The sequence below is a fragment of the Mastigoproctus giganteus genome, chromosome 1 (assembly GCF_048544385.1).
Source record: "Mastigoproctus giganteus isolate SK-2022 chromosome 1, ASM4854438v1, whole genome shotgun sequence".
Classification (NCBI taxonomy): Eukaryota; Metazoa; Arthropoda; class Arachnida; order Uropygi; family Thelyphonidae; genus Mastigoproctus; species Mastigoproctus giganteus.
Window position 1 is genome coordinate 146,216,910 of NC_143575.1, and position 20,322 is coordinate 146,237,231.

Here is a 20,322-nt window from a genome sequence, read left to right on the forward strand (position 1 = left end):
GATTTAATACAAAAAAATACACCCATGAGCCTTCACACTGTGCAAGCAAAGGCTAGAAGTTTGTTTCAGTTTAAAAGCACGCGCCGGAGACGATTACACAGAAGATTTTCAGGCTAGTACTGGGTGGTTTAAGCGTTTTTAAAAAAAGATTTTCTTTGCATAATGTCTCTATAAATAAACATCTCCTACCTCAACCCAAGAACATGGCCCTGACGATGCACAACCCAGCACAAGCAAAGATTGAAAATTGATTTTGTAAATTTCATTTGTATTAATTTTTACATTAATTTTAGATTGTATTTTTGTGTTTACAGTACATTATGTACAATATAATTATAGATTGTAGTTTTGTTTTTTTATAAACAGTATGAATAATAAACCAATTAAAATGTAGAGAACGTTTGAATTTAACCTCATAGAGAGAGAGAGATATCCTAGGCGTAGAAACGAAGGTATATTCAGTATCGCTAAGTAAAAGATAAAAACATTACTGTATTTAAAATGAAAAATAAAAGATTATAAAAATAAATCATAAAGATGATAAAAAGATTAGAAAGGTTAAAAAATACTGTTAATAAATATATGGCCGACATACGACCAGATCGACTTATGACCTGTCAGTCAGAACGGAAGTCGGTCGTAAGTCGACGACGAACTGTATTACGTTTGTAATGTAAGTCGTTATATGTATTTATTTAAACGTACAATTTAACTGCTAACGAAGTTCAACTAACGCTATCTAGTACGATATATAACTATCGTATCACAAAGGCGGGAAAATTACGAACGGTAGCGGAGTTGAAACACGTGGAAACCTTTACCGATACTTTTATGCAATTACAAGGCCGAGTAAAGAATAAATACGCCAAATTAATCAGAAAATCACAAAATAATGTTATACTACTAAATTTAAATCAAAAGTTTTAGAAAAACAATAATTTCAAATCAATAAATAAGAAAAATCCACTTAGCGGCTTTGAACACGACCGTCTCTAGTAGCCTCGTCATCATCTTGTCCTCCCCTATTTCTTGACTCCTTACAAAGTTCACAAATTCCGCACTGTCTCCAATGACCAACGCGGACCGCCCCACAACCGGGGAAATCAGCTGCGCCAGATATTTTGATAATAAAATAAAATAAAATGTCATTTTATTTTATTTTATTTCATTATTCAATCAGTCGTAAACGGTGTGTGTGTTTAAAATTGGTGGTATGAATAGTCCCAACCTCAGAGGCCTTATTGCAGATGTAGCTAACCTGGTCCTATTCCACCTAGCATTTTTACATGATATATTATCCATCTCCCTGACAAAGGAGTCACCGACAATAACTATCTCCTGAGGTACCAGCGCATTCTGCCTTGGAGATTGCCACTGTGTAGCCTGATGTACAAGAGGGAGCTCTGGCTTTGAGTTGGGCAGCTGAGAGCTTGATGAGTCCCCCACATTAATACCTTCGAGAGCATCTACCCGACTCTTCAAATTCTCGTAGGTGCCCATCCAAACACTGTTGGCACCTAATTTCTTGACACTTTCTGCACCTAACACACACACACAGAGACACCCCCCTTGGTTAGATCATGTCCTGTTCCAGAATGATCCGCAAACATTTCACAAGCTGCACATTTTGATCTGGTGTTACTCTCCCTCCCTCCTTCATGCCCCTCCTCACTTTCCCCACCAGCAATTCATCTTTGCAAGATAATTGTATTTTTTAAATAACAGTATTAAAAAGCCTTTTCATTATGTAAAATGTTCAAGTATATAATTACACTAATCTAAGTCATGTGAATTGTGAAAATAAGCTTATGCTTAAGCTATTAATAAGCTGATTAGCTTATCAATGAGCTATGGCAAACAAAATTGGGAGTAGGAAACCAGAGGTCTGGTTACCAAAAATCATGGCTCCCTAAAAGCAAAACTAACCTCCTTTGGACTGACTGAAGGCCCAAACTGCACCGGTGGCGAGAGTGAAGAATGAGTGAAAGAGCGAATGAAGTGGCTGAATGAATACAAACTTAATAATAGCTCACATTAGCTTATATATACCAACAAATATTTACTAATAACATAAACCCACTCACTGCATTCTCTCATGGCCTGCAAAACTTGTAGCCGGGCCTGCACCCACAACTGAAGAATAATAGTAAGTTGAGGTGCCCAGAGAGTGCAATGCAGAAAGCAAGAGTTGAATAAATGAAACAAGAGCCAGAAGAATAAATGAGAGTGTAAATGTGAGAGAAAGAAGACAAACCATAAATGTTATAGTTAAGTATACTCTAATTCTAGTTTTAATCTTTAATATTCTTACTTATTTAACTTAGTGGAAGACTTAGTTGTTTCAGTGATTAAAAACCACGAATCTCTCTCTCACCTGAGACATTAACTCACTCAGTCAGAAGGGGAAACCCATAATTTCCTCTTGCCATCAACTGCACTCAGCTGTGGTCTTTTCCTCCCCAGTGTAGGGGAACAGTAGGTATTAATGACACCTGTGAGATATTAAAAGGGTACTTGGCTTTGATATTTCAGGTTGTTTTGGTATTATTAACGAGCAATCTAATCTACAGTTTCAGCCTTTTGCACTCTTTATGTCAAACTCAATTAACTTCTATAAATTGAAAAACTTATTTTCGGTAAGTTCCCAATTTTTGGGGAGAAGGTCAGGTTCACTTCATTTCGGAGACTGCATGAATTTTTCTATCGTTTTTAATTGGGTTCATAATAGTCCATATTAGTATATTAAATTACATTACACACCATTGAAAATCTCTCCCCCTGGTGTGTGAGAAAGAAGATGAATGAGTTAGTGTGGGGGAAAAAAAAAAAAAAAAAAAAAAACATATGCTTAACACAAAATGTAAGAAAAAAGTTAAAAAAAATTAGCATAAAATGTAAGAAGTACGAAACAGAATGAAAGTAGTGTAAATGTGGATATGAATGAAGCAAATGCGTCTCCCACCCCCAAAGAGGATGATGGACGGATGGCCTAGGCCCCCTGCCCATCCAAGAGACCATGCCGTAGCTGCATAGCCATGACATGGTGTGGGATGCTGACACTGGCTGGTGTAGGATAGAGCTCCAATGCAGGCACTCCTACATAAGGACTCTTCCCCCACACCCAGAGCAGGTTGGGCATTCTGTCCCCCACTTTCAACTAGGCAGGCACCTCTGCTACTGCCCCCTCTATCTTTCCCCCCGCTTCCTATCTCCCCACTACCATCTAACTTTCACTTTTTTTTTTTAAATTGGGTTCGCTCAGCCAGTGCTTTACCTTCCCTACTGCCTGCCTATCTCATGGTGCTGGACGGTAAACTAGAGGGTTTTGTGTGAAAACACTGGGCTGAATGAACCAACCAATGCAACCCCACACTAACACTACAGGAACATTCACTAACCTACATAAATCTGGCTTTTACAGAGTTCTGTATTTACTACATTGCTTGACACAGAGTTGGCGGAAACCCCCGGAGCTGCACTACAATTAACACTATATATTACATGCCACTCTAATGGCGCCTCCGTGGCTAGGTGCGCAGGAGCAGTAGTGCGTAGCACACGCTTCTTGATTAGACCGGGATTCGAGCCTGTAACCACCACCAAATACGAAGGATGTGGAAGGTCAGGGAATGATCACCGCATATCCCCAGCCTGGATAAAGGGTGAGGGTTGGCATCAGGAAGGGCATCCGGCTGTAAAAATTGCATGCCAAAACAGTAAAAATGCTGACCATATATAATGGGAAAAGGCGAGGGGGGGGAAAAATTACATGCCTCTCTAATATGCTGGCGTAGAAAAAACAGTCATTTAATAAATTCCAAAAGCCTTGCTACTGTTTGAGTGACCAACAAACAAGATCCAGTAAGTATCTGGAAAATTAAATCCCACATTATAAGACAATTTTATTTACTGGCCTACTCTGTCTGTCAGTTATTTGTTATACTTGTCACAGTCATTAGGCTGTTACTCTCACTGTTACTCTCATTTTTGTTTTCCCTGTGGTTATGTTGTGTAAATTTAATTAAAATTGAAAATTAGTGTATGAGCTAAGAAGTAAGAATATAACAATGTACGTTATTAACAGGTTATGTTACCTATTATGCCACCAAGTTATGATATTTATATATCTCTCTCTTATCACCAAATTGTGTTACTTATTACATTATACACAATTACATTCATAACTTAGTTTATAGCCTTAGTAAAAACACTCCTAATCGTAATTGCATTACTATGGAACTACACAGGAATGTCACCGTAATTAACACTGATAATGGCAGCTGAATTCCCTTAACTCTGACTCTTGTTTTAAGCAAATGTAGAAGCCAAGTAAGAAACATTTAGAAAGTAATTAGTTAGTTAATTAATCACAGTAATATTTAATGGGCCACTTACAACTCATAATTTTTTCAGATTACTTTTTGACATTATTTATGGCTAATAATATCCGATGCACTCTTAACAGGAAAAACTTAAACTATGTAAGTTGAAGGTAGCTACATAGAGAAGATGGTTATGAATCTGAATAATTAGTTGTTTTCCTTCCCATTCTTTCTCACAAGCTTTTAATGTAGTTTATAATAACTAACTAATTTTTTGGGGTGAGAAAGTGCATTTTACCCAAAAATAGTGTAGGGCATCTGATTGAGTAATTGAGTTTTTCTTTGGTAAATTTTTGCTGTTTTAAGCAAAAATTTCACTTTTTGCTTAAAAAGTGATTGTGAGTTATGCAATGGCAGATTATTTTTTTCCCCTTTTCAGTTGTGTACATTGAGTTATGGTAAAGTGAAATTGGTTCTGAAGCATAATCGCTATTTTGTGGAAAGTCAGTATCCTGTAAGTAAAATTCTTCATATCATTTATTACTCTTTGTATGAGGGCTGTTCAATAAATAACGATCATAATTTTTCATGAACAACCATACTACATGCTATATTTAGCTGAGCTGTGGAATTTAAGACAAAACCAGTCTGCATTGAATTCAGTTGTGCAGTTGACTCGTGCACAGTGTGACCTTGGCAGGTCTAGTTTGTCTGTTCAGTTTGTGTATGTAACAATGGATGTGATATACGAGGAACAATGTGCTGCTCTCAAATTTTGTTACTGTCTAAAGATGAATCAACTGAAGCATATGGAATGTTAAGAGGTTTATGATGAATCTCTGCTTCCATATAGCACATCTTGCAGGTGCTTTACAATGTTTAAAGATGGGCATGATTTAATCACAAAAACCGGCAGTCCTGGAGCTCTAACCACTGCTATCACCCATCTGCATGTAGTTGTGGTCATCTGTAATGAATGTGATCCCACAAAGTGTGCAGTACACACTACTGCACCATACACATTGCTTCTGTAATCATGAGAGAAGATCATCATATAACAATACAGCAGAGATGTTGAATATCAGTAGGAAGCATGCACAGTATTCTCCATTACCATTTACATATGACATGCTTGTGCATGTTAGGTTACAAGACTACTCACATCTGAGCAACAGTAAGTTCACATGAAGATTTCTTTTGAGCTACAGTGGATGGTTACTGAAGATGGCAAAGGTTCTGCATAAGGTGATAATGGCTGATGAGACATGACTTCATCATTTTGACCGAGAGAGGAAGCAACAAAGCTCTGTTTGGAAGTCTGTATCACTGCCGACACAGAAAAAAAGAAAAAGTTCTGGCTTCTGCAGGAAAGGTTATGGTCATCCCCCCCCTTTTTTTTTTTTTGACATTCAAGGAGTGTTTTACCAGCATGTTGTGTTATGCCATAAGCCTGTTATGGACCCCTACTACAAAACAGTACTGTACTGCACACTTAGCATAAGCAAGAGCACATGATGCAAGAAAGCAAGCTTATATAGCATCAGCCAAAAAAAAAAAAAAAAACACAACACACACACACCCTTCTCATTTCACTCATCATGTTTGTCTAGTTCTGCCTTGAATCTGTTTAAGCTATCAACTTCTACGACAGATGGAAGTTTGTTCCAGCAATCAACCACCTGCTGGCTAAAGGCAAACTTCCGCACATCTATCCTACAACTGTCTTTCCTCAATTTGAATTTATGCCCTTTCAGGCGATTATTCTGAGCAAGAGGAAGAATCCCATCAACATTGAGCATGCTCAAACCATTCAAGACTTTATACACCACAATCAGATCACTTTGTGGGATCACATTCATTACAGATGGCCACAACTACAGGGATATGGGTGGATGCTGCATCATGACAGTGCAAGACCTCGAATTGTTCATACTGTCATTGAGTACTTAGCCAGCATTAATGTCAGATGTGTTTCTCATCCACCGTATAGCCCTGACATGGCATTCTGCAGTATTTTTTTTCTCCCAAAGTTAAAGGAGGAGCTGCAAGGAAAGTTTCTAGTCTTCAGAAGTTGCAGTGACATCACAGGCAATTCTCAAAGGCATGTCAAAAAATGGCTTCCACCATGTTTTTGAAGAATGACAGAAACATTGGAGTAAGTGCATTTCCTCAAATGGGACTACTTTGAAAAGGTCTATCAAAATATGGATGATTAATAAAGGTATGTTGTGTAAAAAAAAATTGATAATTTTTTGTTGAATAGCCCTCATATCTACTACTACCCATTTCTTTCTCTACTATTAGAATATTGAAAAAATATAATGAAGTGGTATTATATTTACATAATTTTTATTATTTATTTACCTATTTTGATAACTTTAAATATCATTATACTATACTAATATAAAAAAAAAATATATATATATATATAAAATATTACTAGTATAAAATACATTAAGTAGATGTTTATGCATGGAAATGAACTAATGAAAATACGGTGTACCCTGGGAGCGATATATGTTGTGAACGAAGGTGGGAAGAAAGGAACCGGAAAAATAATTGTAACGATAGAAAAGTAAACCAAATGAATATTTTTGAACAGACGACCTAGGTGGAGATAGCATTGCAGAGTCTTTCATAATTTTTGTGTCTTCATCAGAGGTCATCCACCAAAATCATGAAAAAGACAGCAATGCTCTTACTTCTGTTTCCGACATGTTCTGTATGTCAAAGTACACGTGCGAAAGTCCACGTGGTAATATCAATTTTAAAGTTTTGAATAAAATTATGAATAAAATTTGAATAACATTATACCAAGTTTGCAATTACATAATGTGTTAATAAGTTATAGCATACAGAACATGGATGACCTTACAGAAGTAAGTGGAACGCTATGAAAGTAGAAAAGACAAAGTCAAGGAAAATCCGAATGACAAGAACTTATCGCTACATGCCGGACTGACAGAAAAGACTGTGTCAGTGGGTTACCAGTGTATATATGCATGGGTACGCTAGTGGCGCCTAGTGTTAGACAAATTTTGGTGTGTGTTTTTTGAAATAACGTGGACGGTGAAGCTACGCTAGGTTAAGTACATGATGCTCAAACTGCCCGCCCAGGATAGTTAAAAAATATAATAGCTGACAAAGTAGCGATAGAAGGCAGCTAAACTTTGTTAAGGCGAAAAATAGGTTGGGTAAAGTTAGAAAAACAGAGCCCTGATTTTGCGTTTGGTAAACTAATGGCTCACAGGGCATAAGATGTAGAGGCTAGTAAAGCGGAAAGATGATTATGGTAGAAATATGTAGTTGGGCTAGGGTGGTTCGGGGTTGCAAACCCGTTCCTATAGTTAGGACCCTGAACGTCTGGGAGTTCGTGCATCATGTATTTAAGGTCAGTTGTGTACAAAGTGGCAAAATGTAATATAGTTAAGTTAGAATATAATATAATTAAATATAAAATTTAAATAAAGTTAAGTATGAACATAACTACAAGATAATTACAAGATAAATACACTGTAATGGGCCAATTGGTGGGTACGAGTTTTCCAGACTGTAAGACACCACAGAGGCCTAGTGTATTGTATTTACACTAAATATATACTTGATGTGTATGGAATTAATTATATGTCGATAATGCTATTTATATTAATATCTTTTAGATTCTTGTGCCTTAATATGTTAAGGGCTTTACTGATATGATGGCGCAGATATGCTATAGGAAAAAGGTTGTTCTTGAGTTTTTTGTATAATATCCTGATGTTATCAATGGCTGTTTCATTATTGCTGCATATGGTTGCTATTCTGATGCATTGTGCTAGAATAACATTGGCATGTACTTTTTTAGAAATATTTGAATTCCATTGTGTAAGGTTGACTATCCTAAAGTTGAAAGCTTCACATTTGTTGTACATTTTGATGGAGGCTATGTTATTCTTTAACTTAATGTCTAGATCCAAGAAATGGGCTGCAGTATCAAAGTTGTTTGTTTTTTCCAGTACGAGTTCGTTGGAGTACAAGTGTCCATAATCCTTGATGAAATTCGGGCAGTTGATCACTATGAGGTCATCTATATATCTATATAGGATAAGGTCCTGTGAAAATGAGGTCTCTGACCAATATAGATATAGGTTGGCTATTATGCATAAGGCTGGGCTGCCCATAGGTGTTCCATTGGTTTGTTGATACACTGTATTACCGTCATATATAAAATTGTTGAAGATACACAAGTTCAGTATGTTGTTCCAGTAATAGGTATTGCAGGATATATAATCTTTATATTTAGCATAAATATCTTTGAGTACAGATTTTAGTTTGGTTTGATTAATACTTGTAAATAGGCTGTGGAAATCAAAGGTTTGTATATTGTTAACATTATTATTCTTCTGCAAAAATTTGAATACAGGTAGGTTGTTGCCTATGATTTTGCTGTTATGTATATTTTTTTAGCAGTGGTTGCAGTAGTTGTTCAAGTGTTTTTCCAGGTTTGTGCACATAACTATTTTTGCAGGAGGTTATGAATCTGAAGCTTATGGGTTTTTTGTGAAATTTTGGAATGAAGTATATATAAGGTAAGCTGTAATTGTTCATGTTTAGTTTTAGTTTTTTATTGAAGGCTATGAGTTTTTTTGTAATGCTATTGTAGGTACTTGTTATAGGCTTGTACGTATTGCTGGAGTTAAGTTCAGTTGTCAAGGTATGTGCATAAAAAGATTTGCAAATAAATGCGTAGTTGTTTGCTGCTTTATCTACCGGTGTGATGATGAAGTCTTTATGTATTTCTAGTAGTTTTTGTTTTAATTTAGCCAAGTTATGGTATTTTTGCTGGTTATATATATATGAACTGGGTAATTCATATTTATGCTTTAATAGAATGAAAGTATGGCTAATCCACATATGGTATGCCTCTATAGGTGTGTTATGTTTGTAAGCTAGTTGAAAGCAATAGTTTAACAGGTCTTGATATAAATGTTTTTTTAAGGGTGGTTAAATTTATTTTGGTACATGGCCTGAATTTGAATCCTTGTGATAGTACAGTCGAACTTCCCTATAACGAATTCGATAAATCCGGCGAAAAAAATTCGTTATATAGAAATTTCGTTATACAGAGAATATCTTTTTTATTAGAAATTATTATCTAATTAGAAAATGAAAACGAATCTACATTTATTTTTAATGTATTTTATTTAAAAAAAAACATACTTATTTAAATTACGGTTACACAATTTTTGCCAGTAAATATGACAAATTAAAAAAATCTGTAATTTTCGTTTGCACAGTACAGCTAAAAAAAATTGTCTGATTCTCAAAGAAAACCTCACATTTGTTCAGAGCAATTATCAGGAACCTTTTCACAAAACTGTAGACCCATATACGAACCGTTTTAAAAGCTTTAAGCATTTCTTCGCGAGTTGGCTTTTCTGCGGGTTGTTCTGATGCGTCTCTTCAGCGTCATCGTTAATTTCTTCGTGATCATGGTTGCGTCTAACACTGTTCAGCTGTATTTCATCTTCATTTGAATGTTCTGCTGTGATCCACATAAACATAACTATCCATTGTTATTTCATTTTCGATGTTTCCAGACGATTCTAATAATATCCAAAAGTTTTTCAGTTGTGAAAGGGGCTGGTTTTTTTTTTTTTTTTTTTTTTTTTTTTTTTAGGAGCATTAGCAACTAAGGCCATATTGCTCCGGGATATGCGGTGGTCATTCCCTGACCATTCCGCATCCTCCGTATTTGGTGACGACGGGCTTGAACCCCGGTCTAATCAAGAAGCGTGTGAAAGGGGCAGTTCATCTTGTTCGTCCAGTCGTTGTTCGACTTCTGTATTCAATGCAGATCCCGCTTTCGAAAAACAATTTTGAATAGTGTATTCAGTGACATCGTTTGTCCAAACTTTTGTCAGTTCAGAGATGCAATCTCTAAGGTAACCTCCAAGTTTCTATTTTCTGAGAACGCATTGGCAATCTTCATTATTATTCTCTTTCGATAATGAAATTTAAAATTTTTAATAATGCCTTGATGCATTGGCTGGAGTTTTGACGTTACGTTTGGTGGTAAAAACAACTTCGCACTTTTAAGTTTGGCAGGATGTGCCGGACAGTTGTCAGTTACCAACACGATTTTCCTTTTTTCTTTTGTTATACGCTTGTCTAGTTTTAATATCCATTCTTCAAAAATATCACTTGTCATCCATGCTTTTTTATTAAAGGTGTAGTCAATTTCCAAAGATTTTGTGCCTCTAAAACATGTTGGGTTTTCTGATATTCCGACGACCAAAAGTCTTAATTTTTCACTTCCTGTCATATTTGCTCCAACTATCACAGTGATTCTTTCTTTGCTTTGTTTTCCGCCAAAACATTTATCATCCTTAAAAGCAAGTGTTCTATTCGGTAAACATTTAAAGAATAAACCCATTTCGTCAGCATTAGAATCATCCTTACGCTCATATTCTTCCAAAATCTTCTGGTATTGTTCCTCCAACTGTTGCAATCTTCTTCGCTTACATTAACACTTTCTCCACAAATAACCTTTTCCACAATTCTGTGGCGCTTCTTAAATTTTTCTAGCCACCCAGTGCTCGAATTAAATTCTTTATGTCTGAAGAACTGTGCAAATTTCAGAGCTTGTTGCTTAATTATTAGGCTCGATATTGGGATATTCTTTTCACGTATCATTTGCACCCATTTTAGAACAGTTTTATCAACATCTTCGTATATACACAACTTAATTCGCTTCTTGTCTGCTCCTCCTTCAATTGCATTTAAAATTGATTCTCGATTTTTTTAAATTCGTAGATAAACTGCTTGCAGATATTGCCATATTTCTCCGCAACATCTTTTTTCTTAAAACCCTGATCAATATCATAACAATCTTTGCTTTATCATTAATACTTATATAAACACTTTCTCTTCGACATTGTTTTCGCAATTGTAAAAATTACTGGACTGCACCGCAAACTTCGCTGCGCCGGCCACACAGTGAATTGTTAGTACAGGTACCGCCTTCTCAGTGAAGTTCGCTTGCCAATTCAACAGTATCACTCCCTTTGAAGAAATATACGACTTTGTGAATTTCTTTTATTCCGCTTTCATGCATATATACACAAAAGAAAATTTATGATTATGATTTATGTATGTTACTTTTCAGAAAAAAAAAAAAAAAAAAAAAACAAGAGCATACAAGCCTATGTGACTGATGACGACGAAAAAAAAAAAAAAAATTCATGAAAACCATCTACTGGGGGTCCAGTTAGACGAGAATGGACATATATAATAATTGACATGAAGGTCACGTGGTACAGTTGAGGTGAGAAGCGAATGTCACTCAATAGGCGTTACTAAAAACCGACTATGGTAGCATTCTATGTATTGCCGCCGCAGCATGCTAAAGGTTTACCTCAGCGAATTTCGCTTTCCCCTGAGCCAACATCAATTTACAGATCTATGCTATTTATTGTAAAGTTTACGACCACTTTTAAGAAAACCCATTTGGTTTAATAACTGTAACAAAAATGAAACAGAGACCCTCCTACGGGCGTCAACGGCCACAAGTGTTCACTAAAAGGATGATTATTTAATTCCAGATGGTAATACGCAATTTCGGAAGGAAGGTGGCAGTATATTTGAGCAGCTGTTTAGCAGTAAATGCTTGAAAATCTTCAAAAATGCTTTTACTAATTTTTTTTAAAAATTCGTTATAGAGACTAACACTTCGTTATATGGGGTTAATTTTACATGTAATTTCGTTTCAAGGTGCAATGTTTCGCGAAAAAATTCGTAATATAAAGAAATTCGTTAAATAGAAGTTCGTAATAGAGAAGTTCCACTGTATATATCTGAGCTTTGGGTCTGTAACTATGTTTAGATTACCAGTAATGATGTGTCCATAGTCTGGATCAATATATTGTTGCATGTTACTATGCTTGCATATGCAGTTGTTGGTGTCTGCATTATGGGATATTAAATTGGTAGCTATGGATTTGTAGTTACAGGCTAATAATCCAAAAGGTTTCCTATATTCATATATAACTTTGGCTGGTATTAGGAAGTAGATGATTATGCTGATTTATAAGTTTATTGATATTTATGTTGTCCATAATTTGGCTGTTGAAGTTTAAGATTATGAATGATGTATTATCACCTGTTGTAGTGCGTAGGTTTTTTAGATTGAATTTACAAATATCGTTTATTATATGAAAGAGATGCTTGGACTCGAAGCTGAAAGTGCGTATGAACCTGTGTAGTGCTCTCAGTATACTGTGTTTGGTACTGAAAAGTAAATTATGTATATATTGCACAACTATAATATTTTTATCCCAGTCTTTAAGGGTGGCACCAAAATAGCCTAAAATAGGCTTGTGTTTAATGTTGGTATTATTAGATTTTTTATTATTAGTTGGTATTATTAGATTTGCGTGGGTGATTGTGGAATTTAATTATATTGAATTTGTCATATATAGCAGTCAGTTAAGTTGTTGGTAATAATTTTATGGTTGAATTTATTATTTAGTCAAATTTTAACATAAATATTTCTTCTTGTTTTTTTCTGATGTTGGCGTTACTAATATGCGCTAGTATGGATATGTATATATTGTTGAAGTTGTGAGATTGAAAATGCATGTATTCTATTTCTTGTTCTATATTTTTACTTTTCCTATTCAGGTAGTTATTGATGTCCGATCTGTGTTGATTAATTCTCAGGTGTAATTTATTGCTAGTTTGTCCAACATATTTTATGTTACAGGTATTGCAGGTTATAAGGTATATAACATTACTGTTTTTACAAAAGGTAGGTTTTGTAGTATCATTTGTATTGTGTTGCGGGGTACAGTACAGAGCATGTGTACCCGGGGTCAATTTTATTCTACTCTGCCCATGTAGTATGTTATCATTGCTATCTGGCTCCATACATGTAAGTTGCACAAATTTAAAAATGAAATTAAAATTAGAAAAAAAAAATATATATATATATATATATATATATATACACAATGAATGAAGTGTGGACGCAACCAGGTGTATACTGTACGTTCAAAAGTAGGGATAAGCTGGTGAACATATAATAAGCTGAATATGTATAAGCTGTTCTAGATGGCGTGAGCTCAACCTGGACAAAGCTTAGGATAATAATCATCAAGAATAATACAATAGGGGGAAGAAAATTAAGAATTAGATTAAATAAGATTAGATAAGACAGAATTACAATAACGTGAATCACCCACGCAAACGTTCTAAAAATTCTAATAATACCAACATTAAACACAAGCCTATTTTAGGCGATTTTGATGCCACCCTTAAGGATTGGGATAAAAATATTATAATCTTAAACTTCAACAGCCAAATTATGGACAACGTAAATATCAATAAACTTATAAATCAGCATAATCATCTACTTCCTAATACCAGCCAAAGTTATATAAAAGTTAGATATAAATATAGGAAACCTTTTGGATTATTAGCCTGTAACTACAAATCCATAGCTACCAATTTAATATCCCATAATGCAGACACCAACAACTGCATATGCAAGCATAGTAACATGCAACAATATATTGATCCAGACTATGGACACATCATTACTGGTAATCTAAACATAGTTACAGACCCAAAGCTTAGATATATACTATCACAAGGATTCAAATTCAGGCCATGTACCAAAATAAATTTAACCACCCTTAAAAAACAGTTATATCAAGACCTGTTAAACTATTGCTTTCAACTAGCTTACAAGCATAACACACCTATAGAGGCATACCATATGTGGATTAGCCATACTTTCATTCTATTAAAGCATAAATATGAATTACCCAGTTCATATATATATAAACAGCAAAAATACCATAACTTGGCTAAATTAAAACAAAAACTACTAGAAATACATAAAGACTTCATCATCACACCGGTAGATAAAGCAGCAAACAACTATGCATTTATTTGAAAATCTTTTTATGCACATACCTTGACAACTGAACTTAACTCCAGCAATACGTACAAGCCTATAACAAGTACCTACAATAGCATTACAAAAAAACTCATAGCCTTCAATAAAAAACTAAAACTAAACATGAACAATTACAGCTTACCTTATATATACTTCATTCCAAAATTTCACAAAAAACCCATAAGCTTCAGATTCATCATCATCATCATCATCAGCCATTTTCAATCCACTGCAGGATGAAGGCCTCTCCAGCAACTTTCCAGTTCCTTCTGTTTTGAGCACTGGCCATCCATTTACTACCCAAAAACTCATGAATTTCATCTATCCATCTCCGCCTTTGTCTTCCAGGTTTTCTTCTAGCTCTTCTTGGGTACCATTCTGTTATTTTCTTAGTCCATCTGTCATCATGTCTTCGAGCTATGTGTCCTGCCCAAGACCATTTTAGTTCTTTAGTTTTGATAAGAATGTCCTTTACTTGAGTTTGCTGCCTAATCCATGTGTTTCTCTTCTTATCTAACAGTCTGATTCCCAATATAATTCGTTCCATTCTTCGCTGTGTAGCTCTCAGCTTCTCTTCCATTCTTTTGGTGAGTGCCCAAGTTTCACTTCCATAAGTCATGGTGGGGAGTATACATTGATTCATTATTTTACGTTTCAGACAAACTGGGATATTGCTCTTCAGTATGTGACTATATTTCCTGAATGCTATCCATCCAAAATTTATTCTTCTCTTGACTTCCAGCCATTTATCATTATTACAGCTAATAACTTGTCCCAGATAAGTATATGACTCCACTTTTTCAATTACTGCTCCTTCAATCATTATTTCCCTTTCTGTGGCATACTTGTTCATCATTACTTTTGTTTTAGCCATATTCATCTTTAGTCCAAAATCCTTACTAACTGTGCATAACTGATTAAGATTTTCCTCTAATTCTTTGGGATCGTGGCTTATAACCACAATGTCATCTGCAAATCGTAAATGGTTTAGGTACTCTCCGTTCACCTTGACTCCTTTCAGCGACCAGTCTAATCTTCTGAAAGCTTCCTCAAGGGCTGCAGTAAACAGCTTCGGAGATATTGTGTCTCCTTGTCGAACTCCTTTCTCGATTTTAAATTTGCTACTATCTTTGTCTAGTCTAATAAAGGAGGTAGCACTCTCATATATTTTCTTCAAAATCATAATATATGGGGTATATATGCCTTGTCTTTCCAGTGCCCGAAACATTGCCTTATGCTGTATAGAGTCAAATGCCTTTTCATAATCCACAAATGCCAGGCATAATGGTGTTTTATATTCATTTGCTTTCTCCATTAGCTGTGATATTACATGAAGGTGATCCATAGTTGAGAATCCTGTCCTAAAGCCAGCTTGCTCTTTCGGTTGATTCTCATCAAGTATTCTTTCTAATCTGTTAGTAATGACCCTTGTGAACAACTTGTAGATGTGGGATAATAAGCTAATTGGTCTATAATTTCCAATTTCTGATTTATCTCCTTTCTTATGCAGCAAAACTATGATTGCATTATTCCACTGCTTAGGCATCACACCTTTTCTAATGTACTTTGTGAAGAGCCTTGCCAGTTTTTGTGTTATGTCTCTTCCTCCCAATTTTAACAACTCTACAGTAACTTCATCTTCCCACGGGGCTTTCCGATTCTTCATTTTCTTCATGCATGTTCTACCTCATCAGGAAGAATATCGGGTATGTCGTATGTGTTGCTACTTTGCAATCCATCTTCCCCACTGCTGGTATCATTCCCTCGCTCCTTTTATAATTCTCTATAGTAGTCTTCTGCTATTTGAATTATGCTTTCTCTGCTGTTTATAAGTACACCATCGCTATTCTTCAGTTTCAGTATCATTTGTCTTTCTGTATTACTGCTCATGGCTGCTGATTTAAATCCTTTGTTTTCCCTTAATGCTTGTTCTACTTTTCTTGTGTTAAATCTTCTTATGTCCTCTCTGAGTCTCTTTCTAATGGCTTTGCATAACTCAGTATATTCAATTTTCTCCCTGTCAGTGTTTTTCTTGCTCTTCATTTCTCGTCTTCGGTTCATCATGACAAGTGTTTCTTGACTAATTTTTTCTTCTTTGGATTTCTGTTTCCCTATAGGTTTCTTGGTCTTTATCACTTTCAGGAAGTTGTAATATTCCTCGTCAATATCTTGGTCCTGAGCAGTCTGCAGAAGCTCAAACTTGTTTTTAAGTTCCAGTACATACTGCCTTTTCTCCTCCTCTGTTATCTCAAAGACCTTTGTATTATTTACTCGAGTCAGTTTTTTCCTTTCCTTTCCTACATCTATATCAAATGTACATCTTACCATTCTGTGATCACTTCCAACATTTACCTTATTCAGGACGGTAACATCATTCACAATATATCTTCTGTTAGTGAGGATGAAGTCGATTTCATTAGTTTTTAATCCATTTGGACTCTTCCATGTCCACTTTCTGTTCACCCTTTTCTTGAAAAAAGTGTTCATTACTGACAGTCCTTGAGATTCTGCAAATTCCACAAGTCTTTCACCTCTTTTATTTCTTTCACTAATTCCAAAATTTCCTATAGTTCCTCTTTCTGCGCTGTTTTGCCTTTTTCCAACCTTAGCATTGAAGTCCCCCATAATAATAGTGTAGTGGGTTTTCTGCTCATCTAGAAGACTCAATTTCGGTGTACATTTCTTCAACCTCTTCATCATCATGGCTCGATGTTGGTGCATAAATCATTATAATCTTTAGCTTGTACCTCTTAGAAATCTTGAGTATTAGCCTTGACACCCTTGGTGATGTACTTTTGAATTCCAAAATGTTGTTTTTAAAATCTTTATGAACCAGAAACCCAACTCCACCTTCACTCCTTTCACTGTTTCCATTGGTGTACAGCAGATTTCCACTTGATAAACTTATAAGTGATTCATTTCTTCTTCTTGTTTCAGCCAAACCAATGATATTCCAATTCACATTTTCTAATTCCTTTTCCAGCTCTAATATCCTGTCTTCACCGATGAGTGATCGTACGTTATAACAGGCCAAGATTCATAACCTCCTGCAAAAATAGTTATGTGCACCAACCTGGAAAAACACTTGAACAACTACTGCAACCACTGCTAAAAAAATATACATAACAGCAAAATCATAGGCAACAACCTACCTGTATTAAAATTTTTGCAGAAGAATAATAATGTTAACAATATACAAACCTTTGATTTCCACAGCCTATTTACAAGTATTAATCAAACCAAACTAAAATCTGTACTCAAAGATATTTATGCTAAATATAAAGATTATATATCCTGCAATACCTATTACTGGAACAACATACTGAACTTGTGTATCTTCAACAATTTTATATATGACGGTAATACAGTGTATCAACAAACCAATGGAACACCTATGGGCAGCCCAACCTCATGCATAATAGCCAACCTATATCTATATTGGTCAGAGACCTCATAGTGATCAACTGCCCGAATTTCATCAAGGATTATGGACACTTATACCCCAACGAACTCGTACTGGAGAAAACAAACAACTTTGATACTGCAGCCCATTTCTTGGACTGCAGTATCAAACAGTTTGTTGAACAGTAACCTGTTCAACAAACGTGAAGCTTTCAACTTTAGCATAGTCAACCTCACACAATGGAATTCAAATATTTCCAAAAAAGTATTTCCACAATGCATCAGAATAGCAACCATATGCAGCAATAATGAAACAGCCATTGATAACATCAGGATATTATACAAGAAACTCAAGAACAACCTTTTTCCTATAGCATATCTGCGCCATCATATCAGTAAAGCCCTTAACATATTAAGGCACAAGAATCTAAAAGATATTAATATAAATAGCATTATCAACATATAATTAATCCCATACACATCAAGTACAGTGGATTACGGTTATTTGGGCCACCGGTTAATCGGGGCAGCCGTTTATTTGGGGCAAATCTTAAAAAACAGAAACCAAACGAGATAATAGCCAGGGTTTACTTCGCTTAATCGGGACAGCATGCCGTTTAATCGGGGCAGGAGACTGCAGCACTGGAGATTACCCTAAGATTGTCTCCAATGGTACCACGTGGTTCGGTCGAAATTCTGGAGGTCATAACCACAAAACAATAAAAACAATTAGCAGTCACCTGTTTATTGGACTTTTCTGTTAGTTGAAATCTATCATAAACGGACAGTAAACTCGATCTTACTGAATTTGCGATAATACCAACAGCTGGAATTCTGTGGGTTATTATGGTGAAATGTGTTTACACTTCCATGAAATCTTCAATCATATAAAAAAATTAATTTTCAGATCTCTTCATTCCTGTTTTTAAAGCTTTGTAACTCATTACTCCCTTTTCACTTGCACGTATCGTGTTACTTGCAATTTGTGTGTCGTGTTCTTTGTTATTGATTGCTTATCTTTTTACTGTTTTAAATTTTAACCCCCAACTCACAAATGTCAGTGAACAGAAATGTCAACTAGTTCGTATGTACATATTACAGTACGTATTAATTATACCGATTATCACGTATATTCTTCCGATTTTCACGTATCATTTAATTTTTTAATTGGTAAGGTAATAACGGGTAAATTTGTGCTTAATATATCTTTGCTTTTATAGCCTGTGGATAATATTCCTCCTATTTTCGCTAATTACAATCGCTGTTTAATAGAATTAAAATTTAATTCAAAACGTGATCACAATGACCGGCGCTTACTGCACATCGTATAGTGAACGGTACTTTGCTATTTTGAGTTTAAAAAAATTACTATATTAGGGTTACCCGTAAATGATTACATTAACCCGTATTCGTGTCTGTAAATTGCGAGTGTTCTCTGGTCAATTTGCCTGTTTTGCTGGACGAAAAAACCTCAGTTTCTGAGGGGAAAAACCTTGCTATCTACGCCCGGGACCGACTAACTCAGCCACGGAGTTAAAAAAGCCCACTAAAGTTCCTCGCATCATCGACGGGATTCGAACCCGGGCCTTTTCCACCCGGTGTGGGGAGGAGGGTGACGATACAACTGTGCTACCCACGCAGACGATTTGATTGTACAGTGAACCAATTGAAAAGGGGGGGGGGTTACATTGTATTTTTAACTATTTACATGAAACTTTGGATAATTGGGGCAGCCGCTTAATCGGGCCAAAATGCACTAGTCCCGATGTGTCCCAAATAACCGGAATGGACTGTATATATATATAGTGTAAATACAATACACTAGGCCTCTGTGGTGTCTTACAGTCTGGAAAACTCGTACCCACCAATTGGCCCTTTACAGTGTATTTATCTTGTAATTATGTTCATACTTAACTTTATTTAAATTTTATATTTAATTATATTATATTCTAACTTAACTATATTACATTTTGCCACTTTGTACACAACTGACCTTAAATACATGATGCACGAACTCCCAGACGTTCAGGTTCAAACCCGTTCCTAACTATAGGAATGGGTTTGCAACCCCGAACCACCCTAGCCCAACTACATATTTCTACCATGATCATCTTTCCACTTTACTTACATCTTAGCCTCTTCATCTTATGCCCTGTGAGCCATTAGTTTACCGAACATGAAATCAGGACTCTATTTTTCTAACTGTACCCAACCTATTTTTCGCCTTCTATTGCTACTTTGTCAGCTATTATATTTCTTAACTATCCTGGGCGGGCAGTTTGAGCATCATGTACTTAACCTAGCGTAGCTTCACTGTCCACGTTATTTCAAAAAACACACACCAAAATTTGTCTAACACTAGGTGCCGCTAGCGTACCCATGCATATATACACTGGTAACCCACTGACAGTCTTTTCTGTCAGTCCGGCATGTAGCGGTAAGTTCTTGTCATTCGGGTTTTCCTTGCCTTTGTCTTTGCCTTTTCTACTTTCATAGCGTTCCACTTACTTCTGTAAGGTCATCCATGTTCTGTATGCTATAACTTATTAACACATTATGTAATTGCAAACTTGGTATAATGTTATTCAAATTTTATTCATAATTTTATTCAAAACTTTAAAATTGATATTACCACATGGACTTTCGCACGTGTACTTT

At 35.6% G+C, this 20,322-nt stretch overlaps 1 protein-coding gene across 6 annotated transcripts in view; it reads left to right on the forward strand.

Annotated features, from left to right (window-relative positions):
• Window positions 1-20,322, forward strand: part of hay (ATP-dependent DNA helicase hay) — a 461,732-nt gene that overhangs the window by 118,963 nt on the left and 322,447 nt on the right. For 5 of the 6 annotated variants that reach the window (XM_090382541.1, XM_090382513.1, XM_090382557.1 and 2 more), the window contains one exon: window positions 4,762-4,836. The exons of the other annotated variant lie outside the window; for it this stretch is intronic. In XM_090382541.1, coding sequence (XP_090238667.1) covers window positions 4,762-4,836 — 75 coding nt within the window. The remainder of the gene's footprint in view (window positions 1-4,761; window positions 4,837-20,322) is intronic. 6 annotated transcript variants of the gene reach the window in all.